We start from the raw sequence: 18,785 nt of genomic DNA, 5'->3' as shown, positions 1-18,785 counted from the left end.
CAACTACACACACATTTCGCAGTGCCTGTAACACATATTCAGTTCTCACAACAAAACAACTTATATCTAAATTAAAAAAAAACCTTTATATTATTATAAATGTAGTGATGCTCACGTAACCCATTTCAAGCCAAACATGTTAAATGTTAATGTTTTCAATAACAAAACAAGAACAAAATGCATTTCTCACCAGAGCGAACTCGTCCACATGCAGTCTGGTCTTCTCTATATCCCCGCTGGTGGCGAATGGCAAGATGGCCGACTCTGCCCCCTTGGTAAAGAGCACTTTACCTCCTGGAGAGTCAACGGGAGAACCAGAGAGTCCGGGCTCACACTTCACTGCACTTCACAGTGTTGTACAGAGAAGGTTGAACTTATCTGTTAAACATAATATGTATATATATATATTGTGGCAACCCGGCTCGGGGAGTGAACCACCTTACTCCATTCAGCACACGATTGTCTTAGGTGTTAAGCCACAAAGGCACTTTTGATCAAACAAAAAGTATCTTTCTTAAAAGAACAAAAGGATAATGGGCGGAACCGCCACAGCCACAACGGCTGGACTCTCAGCCCTGAATGCACCTTGGAGCAGGCTGTTTAAGGTCTGCTCTGCCCTGGCCCTCAGGGGCTCTGCATCACGTTGATTGTCAGAGCTGGGTTGCCACAATATATATACAGATACATATGGATCTATACCTGAGGGAGACTCCAGTATGACGCTCATCCTCCTGCGGTTTGCATCAAACTCCAACACATGAAGCAGTTTATACCTGAGAGCGAAAGAGACACCGACACAGCATTGACATCTTTACTAGGGAGTGCTGGTCAATATTACTATGAACTGATCTGAGGGAAGGCCATTAAATACAGTATGCACCATCTTACAGCTTAACCTTCAATGTTTGTGAGGAAAGGACAATGTGGTGACCAAATCTTTTGTGTATTTTGTGTAAAATATTGTCTACGTATACATTTCAATTTCAGTCCTTTTCCACCATCTGGAAGACATACCACAATGGTGTTGTGCTGCATCACCTACTTTTCAGACTTGCCAAAGGTTTTGATTTCCATGGTTTCACCGTTGCTACCGCTGAAGGCCACGCCCATCCTGGGGAGGAGAACAAAGCAGTGAGCAGCCAGCAACAGAGAGGTCTGGGTGGGAAGTGTCAGAGCCACTGGCCGTCACTATCTATCAACGGAAGCGTCCATGTAAGGCTGGGGCAGTGAGGCAGATGAGAGGCACAACTATCAAAGAGGATAAACGTCCTTTTAAAACAGAAGCCTGCACTCCAAACCCAACCCTTTTTTGTCGTAGTAGTTGTTGCTGTTTGTACCAAGAGGGGAATAAGGAAGTGCTGCAGCGGAAGCCGTCCACCACACAGAGCGTTCCGTCTCCACAACAAAGCAACAGACCCAGTAGCAGATTAGCCAGGAGCCATTGTGCCTACTGAACAGCACACAATGCATTACTACTGAGCGTGAGGTTTCATACTTCCACATTGTTCACACTTTAAAAGGTGCGAGTGTGAGTGTGAGTGTGATTAGCCATTACAAGCCGTTTTGGAAATCTGCCCCTTATGACATCACAGGTGTGCGGATAGATGAGCAACGTTTGCTACAGACCACTGGGTACGCTGATAGACTGCTCTATCCAGCACACATCTAGGTGGACACGCCCACTTTTCATGCCCCTTATGATGTCATAAGGGGCAGATTTCCAAAACGGCTTGTAACGGCTAATCACACTCACACCTGGTGGCACGTCATGGCAACGGGGGGGGGGGCCGTACCTCTTGGTGGCCTCCACCAGGGCCTTCTCGTCGGGCGACGAGGCGTAGTACTCCATGTGGCTGGAGGAGAAGCCGTTGGCGTGGGAGAAGGGGTCCCCGCCGCCGCCCCCCGGGCCGTCGGGCTGGTCGTAGCTGATCTGCACCGTGTGGCACAGAGACACCGCCTTCAGGAACAGCAGCTCGTCCCCCGTCTGCAGGGAACCAGGGAGCGGAGCACAGGGGGGGGTCAGGGTAAGGAGGGACGGCTGGGACGGTAACGGACAACAGGGTAGGGAGGCTATCGACTGCAGACATCACGTCGGAATGGTCTCGTACGTTCGGATACGTTCCGATTGACATTTAGGGGATTTTAGCCGACGCTTTTATCCAAAGCGACTTGCAAACATTCATGCACACATTCACACACCGACGGCGGTTTCGACCACGCAGGGCGACAGCCAGCTGGTCAGGAGCAGTCAGGGTGAGGGCGTCTCGCTCAGGGACACCTCCACACTCAGCTAGGAGGAGCCGGGGATGGAACCAGCGACCTTCCGGTTACCAGCCGACCCGCTCTACCTCCTGAGCTACTGCCGCCCCGACACTATTTACAGTTGAACTATTTAAATTTCAAAGTCCATGATGATGTAAGTTGTTGACAACTAATGTAGAGGACTTTGTTTATAAGAGATACATACATAAACAAAGTGAAACACTCATGTGAATTCACAGCGACACGCAGGGCAGAGGTCACCTCGTGTCACCTCCTGTCACCTCATGTCACTTGCTCGCTGGCCATCAGCTCGGCCAGCAGGCTATCATGAAACAGCTTGCCAAGAAGATTCAGCATCCATAAAGCCATCGACCCAACATCCTTTCCCTCTCTGAAGCCTTGACAGCCCTCTGATGTCGGAGTGGCCCCACAATGGTTTAACTTGATTATCTTAAGCCGGATGTCACAAAGTGCCCTTAAGCATAAGGGAACTTAACGTGCCCTGAATGTAAATGCATCTTTGTATAATTGGTATGTAAATGTGAGAGAGAGCGCGAGAGGGAACAGGAAGGGGGAATGATATGAAGTGCTATGGGAAACTATGGGAGGGTGTGTCAAATAAACCTACAGGAAACAGTAATGTACAGTACTGCAGCAGTGTACATTATGGGTAGAATCCATAGTGTACAGTACTACAGTAGTGTACATTATGGGTAGAATCCATGTATAAAACGTGTTTATATGCAAGCCAGGCTTTTTTTTTTTTTTTTTACCAGCGTGGCGGTGGAGCCGTCCAGCGAGTCGTCCATCACTCCCTCGGGCACCAGCCGGCCGTTCAGCTCCTGGTATTTGATCCCGTTGATGGAGCACTCGCGGAAGTACATCTCGTTCTCCGTGAGCGTTCCCGTTTTGTCTGTGAAAACGTACTCCACCTGGGCCGGAGCGGAGGGGAGAGCCGACCGCACAGATGAGACCAACGACACTCCCGCTGACCCACATGATCACTCCACTTAGTTCAAAAGAATGATCTTCACCCTCTGTTAACCTGTCTTCCGTTTAATGGATACGCGGCACACGTACAGTGTAACTCTGCAATATGGAATAACTAATTATCATCATGGTAATCACAGGAAACACACTATTGATTGTAACCGATCGATCGTTCCCTCTCCATAGAGTGAGACTGATGATAAATCCATACCATCTCAAATTGCCAATGATGATTGTGACAATAAATGTGTGCATTTAGTCTAGCCCTAATGATTGTGTGTGTGTGTATGTATGTACGTGTGTTTGTATGCACGTTTGTGTATTCGTGTGTGTTTGTGTGTATGCATGTTTGTGCGTGTGTCTGCGCGTTTGTGAGTGTGTTTGTGTGTGTGTGTGAGCATGTGTGTGTGTGTGTGTGTGTGTGTGTGTGTGTGTGTGTGTGTGTGTGTGTGTGTGTGTGTGTGTGTGTGTGTGTGTGTCTATGCGCGTGTGTATGCGAGCGTTCGTGTGTATGTGCATGCACGTATGTGCGTGTATGCGCATAAGTGCGAGTGCGTGCACGTCCGTGAGTGTGCGTGTGCGTGCGTACCTGTCCCAGCTCCTCGTTGAGGTCCGAGGTGTTGACCTGGGCCTTCTGGTCGCTCTCCTCGTGGTACAGGTCCAGATCCCAGCCGATGAAGAAGGAGCCCAGGAACTTCTGCATCTCCACGGTGACGTACAGCGAGATGGGGATGATGTAGTTGTAGAGGACCAGGAAGGCCAGGAAGTCCGAGATGAACTTGAGGATCTGGAGAGAGAGAGGCGTGTCATTCCGTTATCCGTTATCACAGCCAGGAGCAACAAGGAGATGATTGTGCTGATGTCGTGAGTGGGACATCCTAAACCAGGGGTTCTCAAGGTTTTGACAGCTGAGGGCCAATTTAGGAACCCAAAATTTGACTGAGGGCCGCCAAAGGAATTTTTTTTTATAAAACAGAAAAAAATCCCATTTGTAATCATTTTAATGACCAGGTTGCATCTCTACAGTTACATGTATTTGTCTGCATCCAGTATAAACACATTTTAAATAACAAATTAGGCAAAACTAGAGAAAACCTTGAGAAACATTTTAACTAACACATAATCCCTGGGGTTCTCTGCCCTATACAGTCAAATTTGGGATATAACAGTCCTGTGTGCATTTCAGAATAAAAACTTATTTAGAACAGAAAAAAAACGAAAAAAGATTTTTAAATTTTTTTTTTTAAACTTACATCTGTATGTCATTGCGGGCCGCCAGGAATGTTTCTGCGGGCCGCCATTGGCCCGCGGGCCGCACTTTGAGAACCAATGTCCTAAACCATTTTTGTAATTCTACTTCCTTAAACAAGGTCTGTGTTTATATATTTGTGCTCCTCAACGTAGGAAATCATACAAAGTATTAATTTTGTCCTCCTAACCATATTTTAATTGATACGACAAATCATGAAATGACCTGGCTTCATCTTCTAATCTTCACTTGGTTTTGGCCAGGAACGGACGGTTACAGATTGGAATGGGTTCAGATTTATGGGTGCCTAGAGCAGAGTCAGGTCAAGTCTCAAAAACAGACTTGGTTCAAGCTCTGTTTGTAGCCCGGGGGGGGGATGGAACAAGAGGGAGAGGGAGGAGTCTAGTCTTGTAGGGATTCAATGTCATTGAGGAAGAAACCAAGAAACCAAGAAAAGCAGGAAAGAAAACGGAGGTTCAAAATAAATATCTGATTAAAGGAAAAGTAAAGAATGAGAAATAAAGAAAATAAAAAAGAATCAGCTAGCCCGGTAGAAATATGTGGAGATATAGTTTCTGGTCAACCTTCCAGCCCAGCCAGGTCACCTCCTCTCATTCACCGCTACAATAGCCCCTTCATTTGGCACGAACCCATACGCACTCGGAGAGCGAGACAGTGAGTGAGAGAGAGAGAGAGAGACACATCACTGCTGAAGGCCCAGCAGGCGCCAGACGTACCGGGCTGCTGTTCTTCTCCTGCTCCGTCTTCTGGTTGTAGAAGGGCTCGTCCCACTGGTTGTCCGCCTGCCACGCGTACTTCAGGATGGTGCTGAGCACCGCCTCGAACAGCAGGATGCACAGGTAGATGATCAGGAAGGTGTTCATGGACCTGCCACAGAAGAGCAGACAGTCAGGAGGCCGTTCAGCACCCCACGGGAACCCCCAGCTCAGCCACTGGGTGCTCGAGTACACGGGTGTTCAAATGGTGGTGGGATGACTTGCGCGCGAAAAAAACCCCCATAAACATCAAGACAAGAACGTCCCCACTCACTTCTCCACTGCAGAACGCTTCTGGGACTTGCACTTGTAGTTGAGGGCCATCTTGGATTCCATGCCCGTGTAAACAGCCACACCTGCAGTGGTGCAGAAATTGATAATGATGAATCACCGATTTTACTCTGCTAGACAAGCGCGAGCGTAATGAGTGTCTGCTCATGAATATCTTATGATCTTATATCTAGACACACACAACCATTTTTCTAGTCTTAAGAACTACAAGTGTTTTTGTAATTCTGAGATTGTGATTCAGAGATCGTAGGCCTGAGATGCCATTTCCAATCTCTGGAAGATCCCAGAAGGAAAGAGGGATCCAGATGGCTTCATGACCAAACACCTGTTTACGAAACATGATATAAACAAGAAAGCCCTTACACTTACACACATTAAATCTGCGGGATTTAGACCGTGTGCAGTTTGGTAAACCTGAATCCCTCTATCCACACACACGCTACATAGGGTGTCCGTCAACTGCTATGCAGTAGCACCCAACGAAAACGGTCCCCCCTTCACATAACCAATTGTATAACATGGGTAGACAGGCCAGCTTTTTTCGCCATGTTTGCTGATGTAACAGGAATTGACCGCAGACTGAAGTAGTTTGTTCTGTAATGCAGACGTGAGGGTTGCCTCTGGCTGATCAGAGGAGGCTGGTACTATGAGTACTAGCTACCAGTGCGGTGGCAATGGACCAGGTCAGCAGCAGCAACCAATGAAGAACATGAGCGCATTCTCTGATTTCATCAAAAAATAAGATAGATAAAGATATTGGTGTACCGAAAATCTCTTTGGTATTTTTCAACCTGGCTCCTCGCAACAGCAGATTCTCCGGCCCCAGCGGCCTGATAGAAACACACACACACACACACACACACACACACACACACACAATAAAATAAACAGTTAGAAAAGCGGACACGGTTGAACACAAACTAACTTGTGTACCTTATGAATCTGTAAGGTAAAGAGCCTTCCCACACACCGTTGGCCTCACTTTGAAAAGGAAAGTGTATGCGGGTCCCTTAAGTACAGCGCGAGTAAAGATGATGAACTGGATGGACTGGCTCCTCAGCTGTAACGGTTACAGCCCTGCCGCACTAATTAACCACACGGAAACGTATAGACTCTAGTCTCACCTCACTATCTCCTCCTCCTCCTGGGTCACAGTGATCCTCCCCACAAACCTGCAAGTACAGAGAGAGAGAGAGAGAGAGAGAGAGAGAGAGAAAAAGAAAGAAAGAAAGAAAGAAAGAGAGAGGGAGAGGGAGAGAGAGAGACAGCGACAGAGACAGAGAGAGAGAGAGACAGAGAGAGAGACAGAGACAGCGAGAGAGACAGAGAGAGAGAGAGAGAGACAGAGACAGAGCCAGAGACAGAGACAGAGAGAGAGACAGAGAGAGAGAGAGAGAGAGAGAGAGAGAGAGAGAGCCAGAGCCAGAGACAGAGACAGAGACAGAGAGAGAGACAGAGAGAAAGAGACAGAGACAGAGAGAGACAGAGAGAGGCAGAGACAGAGACAGAGACAGAGAGAGAGGAAGGCAGGGAGAGAGGAGAGATATGCAAAACAAATGACACAAGCCTTTCATCTTCAACTGGACAACTTGGAAAATGGGAGGGCGCCCAGTTTGGACTAGAGGGCTGGGTTGTGTGCAAGACCAATTTGCATGTATATGTGATGAGGTGTGTGTTGGCGGGGGGGTGTGTGTGTGTGTGTGTGTGTGTGTGTGTGTGTGTGTGTGTGTACCTATACAAGTCAGGGTCAGGCTGCTGACACTCAACCACAGCCTGCAAGGACTCCAGCCTGGACCCCGACTGACACACGGACGTCTCTGCCACCGAGAAATGGGTCTAGTACGCACGCACGCACGCACACACACACACACACACACACACACACACACACACACACACACACACACACACACACACACACACACACACACACACACACACACACACACACACACACACACACACACACACACACGGCAAACAGACACAGCATATTAATTTCCTAGAACAGTAACGGAAGAGGAAACGTGAGCGGAAACGCCCGCAAAAAAAACGTCTCACTGGGTATGGGTGTGTTCGATGAGGTCATGAGTTTATCTGGGGCCCGGCCAGATGATTGACCTTACCTCAAAAACACAAAATGTACAGCGTATGAGGCCTCTCAATGCCTCATACTAAAAATCACCATTAGAGTTCCAGTGTGGGAATTGAACGCACTACGCATCATAACTGTTTAATTAATGGCAGGTTGGGGTTTTTAAAGACAGCGAGTACCATGCCAGGCACACACCAGGACGCTTTGACCTGTCAGTACTGCTTAGGGAGATGGGAATGAGTGACAGGGGTCTGGCCAATGTCCACCCTCAGGAATGGAGAAAAACGCTGCTTGTGTTTTAAGTAAAATATCAAGAGCGAGAGAGAGAGAGAGAGAGAGAGAGAGAGAGAGAGAGAGAGAGAGAGAGAGAGAGAGAGAGAGACAGAGAGAGACAGAGAGGAGACAGATAGAAGGAGAGAGAGAGACAGATAGAAGGAGAGAGAGAGAAAAAGAGACAGAGAGAAGGAGAGAGAGAGACAGAGAGAGAGACAGAAGGAGAGAGACAGAGAAGGAGAGAGACAGAGAGAGACAGAGAAAGACAATAGTTAGAATGTGAGACGGTGCATAAAGAGAAAGGCTTGTGGACTTCTACTACAGACTTGCAGTGTTATCTGCCCGCCTGCCGGTTGAAACAAGAACAGAAGGAGAGAAGAACACTTAAAGTAAACATTACAGGACTCTGTTAGCCAAAACAAGGTTTCTGCAAGATACAGGAACCTATCCAACCATGTTAAGCAGGAAAAGAGATAGATATATATATATGTGAATCCTTTATAAGCTCTAGGATACACAGTCCTGCGCATGATGGAAAACATCCAGTCAATTCTCCTAAGGCCACGGGGAGAAGCCTTCCCCCCGGACACATCCACCTCCACGTGGGCGGGCGGCCCTGTGTGTGTGTCGGGGCGTTAGGGGGGGGGAGGGAGCCCACCTTGAGGTTGGTCTCTCCGTCGAGGCTGGCGGTGGTGATGTGACACGTGCCCTCGGAGCGGTCCGACGACAGCAGCACCAGGTCGGCGGGGAACGTCTCGTCTTTAGCCACACGCACGATGTCCCCCACCTGCAACACGCACACATTTAGATTTATTTGCACATTTTAGGGGATTTTGCTGACGCTTTTATCCAAAGTGACTTACAACCGCTCTCACACATTCACACACCGACGGCGGAGTCGACCACGCAGCCGACTCGTCGGGAGCAGTCAGGGTGAGGGCGTCTCGCTCAGGGACACCTCAACACTCAACGCTAGGAGAAGCCGGGGGATCAAACCAGCAACCTTCCGGTGACCAGCCAACCCGCTCTACCTCCTGAGCTACTGTTGCCACTCATGCATGGGTAGATACGCACACATCGTTTGACACCGTTTGTTATGCATCGCTGGTCATTGAGTCTAAATCTGCCATGTCTCTAAGGAACGTGCACGTTTTTTTTCAATATCCGTCATTTGGCACGTGGTGGTGGTTGTGGTCGTATACCCGGATGTTCTTGGATCTCGTCTGGACCAGGCTTCCGCTGCGAACCACAAACACCGGGGCGCCGTTGACCTCGTTGTCTGCCTTGTGCCGCAGCCAGTCTTCATAGCCCTGCCGGAGAAAAGAACCACGCTCAGTCAGAAGCTCGGATCAGATGTTACGAAAACGCAACTAAAAACCTGTGTGTGATTTGTAGGCCTGTCGCGATACGCAATACATCAATTAATCGCACAATAAATTAAAATGAGACGATAATTTTTGCCATCTGCGATAAATAAGCTTTTTTTTTTTTTCTCTCTCTACCAAAGAGACTGGAGGACAAGAGTTTTCACTCCGGATCTTCGGTCTCGACAGACCCCTCTCGCGTCCTTGGCTTAATGAGGAGTTAACCCTCGAGTCGTGTCAGTCACTTGTCAGACGCATGGTCTCTGTGCGGGGAGGCGGAGCCCTGGCGTTACACAGAGTCAGAGCCCGGCTATACGCCCGTCTATACACGCGTCTTCCTAGACATTCTCTGCCAGAGTGCAGCATGGGAGCCCCGTGAGGAGCAGCAAGCCAGAGAAAACGCTAGTTGAGATTTTGAGGAATGAAAAACAAAGATGGAATTGGTTTCAAAGCCGAACGCGACAGCTGCCGTGTGGGAGCACTTTGGGTTCAAACTGAATGACCGTGGTGAACCACTTAACCTGTGCGAGCCGGTATATCGCATTTATTGTAAAACGGTAGAAACTAAACGCGCCAATACAACAAACATGCATCTGCACCTAAAGCATAATCATCAGATTATGCTTAAAAAAAATACAACAGATAATGGGACGTCTCCGTCTCCAGTCCACAATCACTGGGGCGTTTAGTCGACAAAGTACAAACAGGACAGATGGTCAAATGGTGCGCACTCACTGACAGTTGTAGTTCGCTTCATGTAGTATTATTTCAATTTTATTCATTGTTTTTGGTTGTTTTGTTTATTTATTTTGGATATTTAAAATGTCTGCCAGTTCCAGTGTTAAATATTCTTTATAAATAACAGTTTATTGATCTTTGAAAGGTTGTACTTGCATTATTATGCCATTATCATTATATTAGTTGAAAATGGTCTCAAAACGGCAATATTATCGCTTATCGCAATGATTTCTGGGACAATTTATCGCCGCAGTAAAATTTGTTATCGTGACAGGCCTGGTGATTTGTCTCACACAAACATCCCCTCGTTGACTGAAGGCTGCTTTTCCACTGAACCAAGCGGCTCTGCAGCCTTCACAGAGCAGTTCACCACACAGACCGTCAACCTCAGAGCATCTTTTGGTTGGCATGGTTATGGTGAGGCTCATCGTGGCCGTGCTCACCTGTTTGATGGCGGTGACCGTGATGACAAAGAAGAGGGGCAGGCCGCTGGTGACGGGAGAGGTCGGGGTGTCGATCATCAGCTAGAGACGGAGAGAGACGCACGTCAGTGGAGCGGTTTGACGAAGCTACGAAATGTATACGGCAGAGTGTGGACTGAGCGAGAGACAGTGAGCGAGGGAGAGGGAGAGTTAGCGAGAGGTGTCAAAACAGGAAACCTCATAGGTGTCATCTTTAATGTCGGAGTTCAAACTCTGACAAAATGACTACTGAAAGTAAGTCTAACCCTCACTTAAAATATATACTAAAAATATATATGTGCTTTTAAATCGTCTATATTTTTGTGACTTCTACAGGTAGTTGTACTGGAAATAAATTGTGGCTTTCCAGGGATAAGTGGAGTTCAGAATGTCTTGACATCAATGAAAACTTTTTTTTTCAACCTCGTAACGGACAGCTGCGGACAACAATTTGTGGAATTATTTTGCACTGCATTTATATGGTGCTTTTCTAACCACTCAAAGCGCTTCACAATATTGCCGAACATTCACCCATTCATGCACACATTAACACACCGACGGCAGAGTCAATCATGCAAGGCGAGCGACAGCCGGCTCATCGGGAGCAGTCAGTGTGACGCGTCTCGCTCCGGGACACCTCGACACTTAGCTAGGAGGAGCCGGGGATTGAACTAGCAACCATTCACTGCCTTGGCTTTGTCTTTCCAACTAATAAAACATGTTTTATTTCCCGGGAAAACACGCCCTACAACCAGATCATTTCAACTCAGGTTGCTGCTGCGTTCTCAGGTTTGGTTGGCTCTTAGAGTACACACACGACTCACTGCACGCCTGTGTGGATGCAAGGCGAAGGGGACTAGGTGGGGAGGAGGGGGTGTCCACCGCCCACGCCTCCAAAGCCTGTGACTCACTCTCAGTCATATATATACACTCACACACACACACACGTGCGCCCAGGCATGCATTTTGCAAATCGAGCAACAGCATAAGTGCCAGCCCACTGTCTGACTACGGTCTGCATGAGTGTGGGTGTGTGTGTGTGTGTTACCTGCACAAGGAAGATGATGATGAAGTAGAAGTTAGCGATCCTCCTGAACTGCTCAAACAGATTCTTGGGGACAAAGTTCCAAATGGTATACTGAAAGGAGTAGGGGGAAAAAGGGGACAAAACATAAGTCAATACATTGAGCAATAGAGGCGTGGGGCCCTTTTAAGTAACTGCAGCCCACCGACATAAACGCCCTGTCAATCCACACAGCAAAAGCCCAACACACGAAGCTCCCAGCAGGGCAGCAGCCTCCAGGCAGTCCATCAGAAAAGGCCCAGCATCCAACCCCCTTTCCCATTTCCCTTTAAAACAAATGGCCACAATGCTCACAAGGCACCATAGCTATCGGCAACAAGATGTAGCGAACCAGGTTTTCGGCCCTGACCCCAAATACCAAGGTCTAACGATAACTTCCTCCTCTGAGACATTTACGAACAACCCAGCCCCCCCACTGCTTCTGAGATGCGATAATGTAACAGTTGTTGCTCTATACGGCTTCAGATGTTAGACGTTACCATGTGGACACAGAACAGGGGGTTCAGCCAGTCCAATCTGACTGCACAGATCTCAGTGACGATAATTGACCGACGGTAATTGGGTCAATTATTTTGTTGTTGTGTTCAGCAGTAGGTGTACACTTATACTACTGATTCATGTAGCACCAGATGTAACACCAGATGTGGTGTTATTATTATTAGAAGGGCCTCATCATCATCATCAATTTTCCCCGAGGTCCAGTAAGTTTATCATCGTTTTTCCAGATGTCACGAGTATACGGCGGCTTATCATTAGAGCGGAACAGAATTTGTTTGTGCAGGGCTGAGTTTGGAAGTCTAGTCATATGAGCAATGTACTTCAGGTGTTGGACAACAGCAACAATCCAGAGTTCCCGGTAACCTTACGCCACCTTGAGCACCAACCAGCTGGCTCCTCTCAGAGCTAGAGACCAGCCCTTCACCGGAGAGGGACCAGACCGTTCTCTGCTCATTCTGAACCTCTGCATTACTGGTCCGAGCAACAGGAAGGATATAGAATCGGGCGATTTGTAAAATAAGATTTTAAAAAATAAATAAATTAGAAGTGGCAGCATTAGGAAGCAATTGTTAAAAAGTGGGATCAACGCAGTGGCGTCAGCCACTGAAGTCGGCTGAGTAGTGAAGGGGCAGGGTAAGAACGCCGTCCCTGGGCACCATGTCAGGTCTTATTTCATTGGGAGGATGATGATGATGATGTGTTAGCGGATACTAAACCACCAGCGCTCAGGAGGAACGAGCAGCCCAGACTGACCGCCGTCCCCCTCAGCGAGGCCGGTGACTTACTGCTGCGTAGGTCCTACCGAGTCCCCAGAGCAAAGCACACATAATAACATCGCCTTGCATGCATGACCCGGTGTCAATCGACTTACCAGTCAAATTAAACCGCTGTGTATCTATCGAGCATCCTCTCTCACCAACAAATGAGGCAAGGCAAGTCTATTTATATAGCCACCTACAGACACAATGGCCATTCGTAGTGCTTTACATTGGTAGGAATCATAGTACAACACAGATTATTACACTGTTACTTGGTGCACAAGTGAGATCGTGTTAGCCTGACCACAGATTCTTTCGCCTTTATAGTGGGGTTTCCTTTATCCCATGTTCCCTTGTTAGTCCTCATTGAGGTCTAGACGGATTGAGGTCAGAAGACTGTGTGGCTAAACTCCTAACAAGGGGAAACTGAACTCCGCAGAGTCCTTTGTTAACACGCGGCTGTGTATTTTCTAAAAGGCACATTTCATTGCCTCAACAAAATAACCATTACTTCCGTAACACAGCGCTTTATTCGGACAAACAAAGAACCTATGTATAGTCGGCACACAATGATTATCATAAGCAGCGTAACATCAACAAATACTTCACTATAAAAAAAAAAAAATCATAGGCTCACAGATCACACATTGAAAACATTGGAGATGGGGAACGGCCCACCATCAGTGAACCCCTCAAAGAAAGGATTTGACGTCAGGCAGGGACGACCAGGGACGACGGCGGTACCTTGGATGAGATGATCCTGTTGTCGGCGAAGCGTTGGGGTATGTAGTGGCCATGCTGGGGGAAGCGGTTGGCCACGTACACCGTCCGGGTGTCACTCTGATGGGGCGGGTCAAAGCCCTGCGGGGGGTGGGAGACAAATCACCGTCGATTAACAACAACAACAACAACAACATGGTGGTTTCTTTCATTAAAAATCCTTCAGGATCACCAAACTTAAAAAGGTGAAGCAGGTAAAACGATACGTGCACATCAGCACCGCGCACGCGCACATCAGCACCGCGCACGCGCACATCAGCACCGTGCACGTGCATATCAGCACCGAGCACACGTGCACGTCAACATAGAGCATCTCGAACGCACGCTGTTAGAAAGCGTTATTATGGGAAACACACTGCTACGTTCAGCCCACTGCTACAGGTGGTGGCAGGGACACAGCTCCACGTAACGGAGGGAGAACGGCAAGCACCTTCCACTGAGAACAGAAAGGCTCACATTTCATCATCAGCTATGAATTTAACCCATGCAACACACACACACACACACACACCGAAAAGAGAGAAGACGAAGAGTTTTGTCTGGTCACTCCGGCCAACTCAGACTCATCTGTGGTGCACATGTGAAACATTTTTTGTCAGTTATTCTCCGCTCTTTTTTTGTAAGTGTACTCAATCGTTTTTTATACACGTCTGTTGTTTGTGTTATTCATTTCATTTAAACATTTACCTCTGTAATTCATACAGGCCACGAAGTGTGTTCTTTCCTCAGCAGAATTTCTTCTTTAACTACTTGAAACCGTTGGAATGTGGAGAAATGACGTGGAGTTTACACGAGTCGTTTAGTAGAAGTTGGTATCCAAACAGAACTTTTGCGATACAACTGCTGCTGCACACCTTCATCTAGTCCTGGGCGATATGGCTAAAAGACATATCACGATATAACTTGATCATATTGATCGATATCGATAACTGGATGCTGGATTTAAACACTTCTGTTTAACACTTAATATGACCTTCCACTGTTCTGCATTGATAAATACTCCATTGTCGATACAACAATGAAAAACACTCATTGACAACACAAATATTGTGAATAAGTATGGAACCGTGTTTGTGTAACAAGCCCAGCTGCTAGATTCGGTGGTCCAGTCTCTTATCGATATATATTGAACTTGTTTTATATTGATATTGATCAAAAGTCTATCACAATACGATAATTAATTGTTTTATTGCCCAGGCCTACCTTCATCTTATCAAAAGCAAACTATATTCACGTCCCGCAGTGCAACTAAACGTTCCCTTGAGCCGCAGACTGCTAAGTGCTAACAACGTTAGGAACTCTGCTCTGATCAGGGGATCAGTTGCATCAAGTGCAGAAATTGATTGACTGTTTGCAGAACTGCCATTTTTTGATCACACTTTCTAAACCGCTTGTATTTTTTGAACAACACGAAAAGGTATATCTTTATATACACAACAAAACGAAACATAATAGACTCATATTTACATAGCTATGTATGACCTGTCACAAAGGAATATCAAAGAAGACCAGTATTCTCAATAATAGCGATCGCTTCACTAGGTCTAACTGACTCATGTTGTGGTTTGTGGCTCTGCTGGTAGTGGTTTATTTTCGGCCCTTGTTCGACCTCGTCCACTAACAACCGTCTACTACGTTAAATCAACAGTAGGTTAGTTACTGGTTGATCCAGCTCAGCCACCTGTCTGCCGGCTTCCCGGAGGTAAACAACCGGCTAAGGCTAAGACATAGTTCAGTCATTCAGTATGTTGTAAACCAATGACAGCCAATTATTTATTTCTCAACAATGTAGTGAAATCTTCATTGATAAATATTATACATAAACAGCTGACATCAAGCACGTCATTGGCTATTGCCAGAGGGTCTTCCTTTAGGCTATTTTTAGCTAGCTTCCCCAGATGTAAACACTGCAATAATAATTCTACTACTTTTTATTCAATACTGGGTACCCATCAAAGTCAATAAGCCAACCACGTATTAAACATTCACCCGAATGGCCTTCCAGTGCCATCACGCAATGAGCAGGGTTAAGATGAGCCAGCACAGAGGTGTTTAAATCACATTGGATGAGCTAATTGAGGAAGGAGAGAGAGAGAGATAAAGTAGTGATGTCAAAGAGATCTGAGGTAAGTTACCAAGCAGCATTCTAATGCAGATTTTCTACGTGCAAGAAATAATATTACCAACCATCCTCTTCAATTCTGCTGAAGGAGGTGTGGAGACAGAAACTGCGGCACCAATATCACCATCTGCTTCCTCAATAGGCGACTACTCCAACATCAAAACAATGCCACGTCTTGAATGATTATTTTGCAATGTCTTACTTGACAGACTGAAACACTTCTGATCTTTCATGGATGATAAGCCTTATGTTATTGTTGCACAAAAACCTGGAGCGACTGTTACTGGCAGTGCCATACGTTTCCTCTTATGAATTAACATTCTTCCTATTTCTGCAGTCACCCGTCCCATTTGGTGCCACGAGAAAGCGGAACAGCCTGCTACAATGCAGCCATCAATACAATCTGTCCATGGCCCCCACACTCCCTCTGAGCTCGCTGGACGTGGACCGTCTGCAGCCAAGCCCTGGCTGCTCTCCTCCTTTCTCCTCCTCAGCATGATCCAATGTCGCGTTCAAAAGTGAACCCATAGACAAAATGTGAACCAATTGAAGGTCTACTGTGCTCATGTCCCAACCAGTGGGGCATCTCTCCTTCAACCCAGGAGAAAGGGCATGCACGTGATGCCTTCTGATGCAGGGCCTTGTGGACCCTGCACTGTTGTTGCTATTGAGAACCAAACAGCCACGTAAAGGACTGCAGTTTCCCCCGGTCTGTAGCACTTGATGACGTCAGTAATGAGGTTACAGAGTTGCTGCAAGTGTATTTGATACTGTGGGAAATGTACTATTTCCCGGAAGCATCTGACGGTTGTGAGACTGTGGGCAATGCGTTTGTTATACGTTTTGGTATAAGCAACCCTCAGTAAACATGTCATTGTCAATGCAGATTCAATTGATCTTCTATGAGAACGACAAGTGAGAATCAGTGTCGTTCGAATCTGGGATGTGCATGGATTTAACTGGTTTTAACAACATTCCCAACTTGACTGATGTGTGACCAACCTGTGTTTGTATTGATTTACTTATTTAACAGCCCCCAAGTCCAATTAAAACTGTGTTATATATTGAACTTGACACAATGAGTGTGTGTGTGTGGTGTGTGATTTTATCGTTGACCAATATCCCTCTGCAATACTACGGTCAGCCTTCCTAGTAATACCTTCATCATATCAAAATGGAAACACAGACCTGATTACGTTATCAGGAGGTTTGTATAAACAGTATGGAAATAACCACATGTTTTCCACTTGACCTACGAAAACACAGTGAATAACTTTAAGCACTTTAAGAGCTGACGCTACAGAAAACGTCAACTAGTCTGCAGACGGCTCACTGTGTCGGTAAGGAGAGTCCACCAGTGGACCGGTAAACTGGTTAACTGGTTACTGACAGTGACCAGTGGACCGGTCACTGGGTCAGTAAGGACAGTTAACCAGGACTGAGCACTAGTTAACCAGTGGACTGAGCAATAGTTGACCAGTGGACTGGTCACTAGTTGACCAGTGGACTGGTCTCTAGTTAACCAGTGGACTGGTCACTGAGTCAGTAAGGACAGTTTAGCATCAGAGTTAATCGGAGTTAATAATTATAGTTGACCAGTGGACTGGTCACTAATTAACCAGCGGACTGATCGCTAGTTAACCAGTGGACTGGTCTCTAGTTAACCAGTGGACTGGTCACTAGTTAACCAGTGGACTGAGCACTAGTTAACCAGTGGACTGGTCACTAGTTGACCAGTGGACTGGTCTCTAGTTAACCAGTGGACTGGTCTCTATTTAACCAGTGGACTGGTCACTGAGTCAGTAAGGACAGTTTAGCATCAGAGTTAATCAAGTTGTTGAAACTTTACCAAGTTTGAGTCAACGCATTGAACCAGCAACAACATCACATGCAGAGACTGAACCACAAGTTAACCACACGCTAACTGTTCGTCAAACACAAGTAAAAACCAAGAGAAGAGTGTGAGGACGTGTTAAGAGAAGTGTAACAGGTTATAGTTAACCCCCTCCAGTGAAACACGGATCAACACAACGACGACAGCGAGAGGAGCGCCGCGGACTCCAAACTATCGGCTAGCTGTTAGCATCGCGTTAACCCAGTTTAACCCACCAGTCGGGGTCGGGTTTAAACACTAAAACTACCCCCACCCCCGGTGAGGACGGAAGAGACAGGGCATGCTTTGGAGGCGGTGGGGCCCGGGTGTTACCAGCTGCTGCCGGGTCCAGCGGAGCATCCTCTCGGTCCTCTCGGTCCTCTCGGTCCTCTCTTCCGCCTGGAGCCGCCAGCAGCACTGGGGCTAGCAGCGAGCGGCTAGCTACTAGCTACTGCCACCAAAACCTCTCAGGAACCATCAATGTCCGCCCCGGAACGCCGCGCTCCTGCTCCGCATCACGTCACGCAACGGCACGGCGCAGTTCTGCGGTAAGATCCGACGACTTCCATTCCCCTTCCCCCCCCCTCCGTGAATGTATATCAAGCATAAACAAGAAGTCCCGGGTGGAAGAAGTGACAGGATGGCTGGGGAGGAAGGAAGTAAAGTGCGACCCGTCCGCTCGACCCGCTTCCTCGGTCTGAGCTCCTCGGAGCCCTACTGGCGGCGGAGACTCCCGCCCCCTGCCCCCCCCCCCCCCCCTACTGACACGCCCCCTACCCCTACCGACACGTCGCCTACCCCCTACAGACACGCCCCCTACCCCTACTGACACGCCCCCTACCCCTACCGACACGTCGCCTACCCTACAGACACGCCCCCTACCCTACTGACACGCCCCCTACCGACACGTCGCCTACCCTACAGACACGCCCCCTAACCCTACCGCCACGCCCCCTACCCCTACAGACACGCCCCCTACCCTACTGACACGCCCCCTACCGTCGCCTACCCTACCGACACGTCGCCTACCCTACAGACACGCCCCCTACCCCCTGCTGACACGCCCCCTAACCCTACTGACACGCCCCCTACCCTACTGACACGCCCCCTACCGACACGCCCCCTACCCTACTGACACACCGCCTACGGACACGCCCCCTACCCTACTGAC

At 47.7% G+C, this 18,785-nt stretch overlaps 1 protein-coding gene across 2 annotated transcripts in view; it reads right to left on the bottom strand.

Moving 5' to 3' along the window:
- Nucleotides 1–18,313, bottom strand: part of atp11b (ATPase phospholipid transporting 11B) — a 45,632-nt gene extending 27,319 nt beyond the window's left edge. For both annotated transcript variants that reach the window (XM_084473298.1, XM_084473299.1), the window contains exons 1-17: nucleotides 17,948–18,313; nucleotides 13,584–13,700; nucleotides 11,548–11,637; nucleotides 10,482–10,562; nucleotides 9,139–9,246; nucleotides 8,595–8,723; nucleotides 7,301–7,404; nucleotides 6,693–6,740; nucleotides 6,334–6,398; nucleotides 5,552–5,633; nucleotides 5,239–5,389; nucleotides 3,842–4,039; nucleotides 3,036–3,194; nucleotides 1,794–1,984; nucleotides 1,043–1,111; nucleotides 700–773; nucleotides 191–294 (exon numbers count right to left, since the gene is read on the bottom strand). In XM_084473298.1, coding sequence (XP_084329424.1) covers nucleotides 191–294; nucleotides 700–773; nucleotides 1,043–1,111; nucleotides 1,794–1,984; nucleotides 3,036–3,194; nucleotides 3,842–4,039; nucleotides 5,239–5,389; nucleotides 5,552–5,633; nucleotides 6,334–6,398; nucleotides 6,693–6,740; nucleotides 7,301–7,404; nucleotides 8,595–8,723; nucleotides 9,139–9,246; nucleotides 10,482–10,562; nucleotides 11,548–11,637; nucleotides 13,584–13,700; nucleotides 17,948–17,974 — 1,797 coding nt within the window. In that variant the 5' untranslated portion in view covers nucleotides 17,975–18,313. The remainder of the gene's footprint in view (nucleotides 1–190; nucleotides 295–699; nucleotides 774–1,042; nucleotides 1,112–1,793; nucleotides 1,985–3,035; nucleotides 3,195–3,841; nucleotides 4,040–5,238; nucleotides 5,390–5,551; nucleotides 5,634–6,333; nucleotides 6,399–6,692; nucleotides 6,741–7,300; nucleotides 7,405–8,594; nucleotides 8,724–9,138; nucleotides 9,247–10,481; nucleotides 10,563–11,547; nucleotides 11,638–13,583; nucleotides 13,701–17,947) is intronic.
- Nucleotides 18,314–18,785: the final 472 nt, after the last annotated feature.

This window comes from Micromesistius poutassou, assembly GCF_964030765.1.
Source record: "Micromesistius poutassou genome assembly, chromosome: 9".
NCBI classification, from domain to species: Eukaryota; Metazoa; Chordata; class Actinopteri; order Gadiformes; family Gadidae; genus Micromesistius; species Micromesistius poutassou.
Note: the sequence above shows the minus strand (reverse complement) of the source record. Positions and strands in the feature narration are given on the sequence as shown.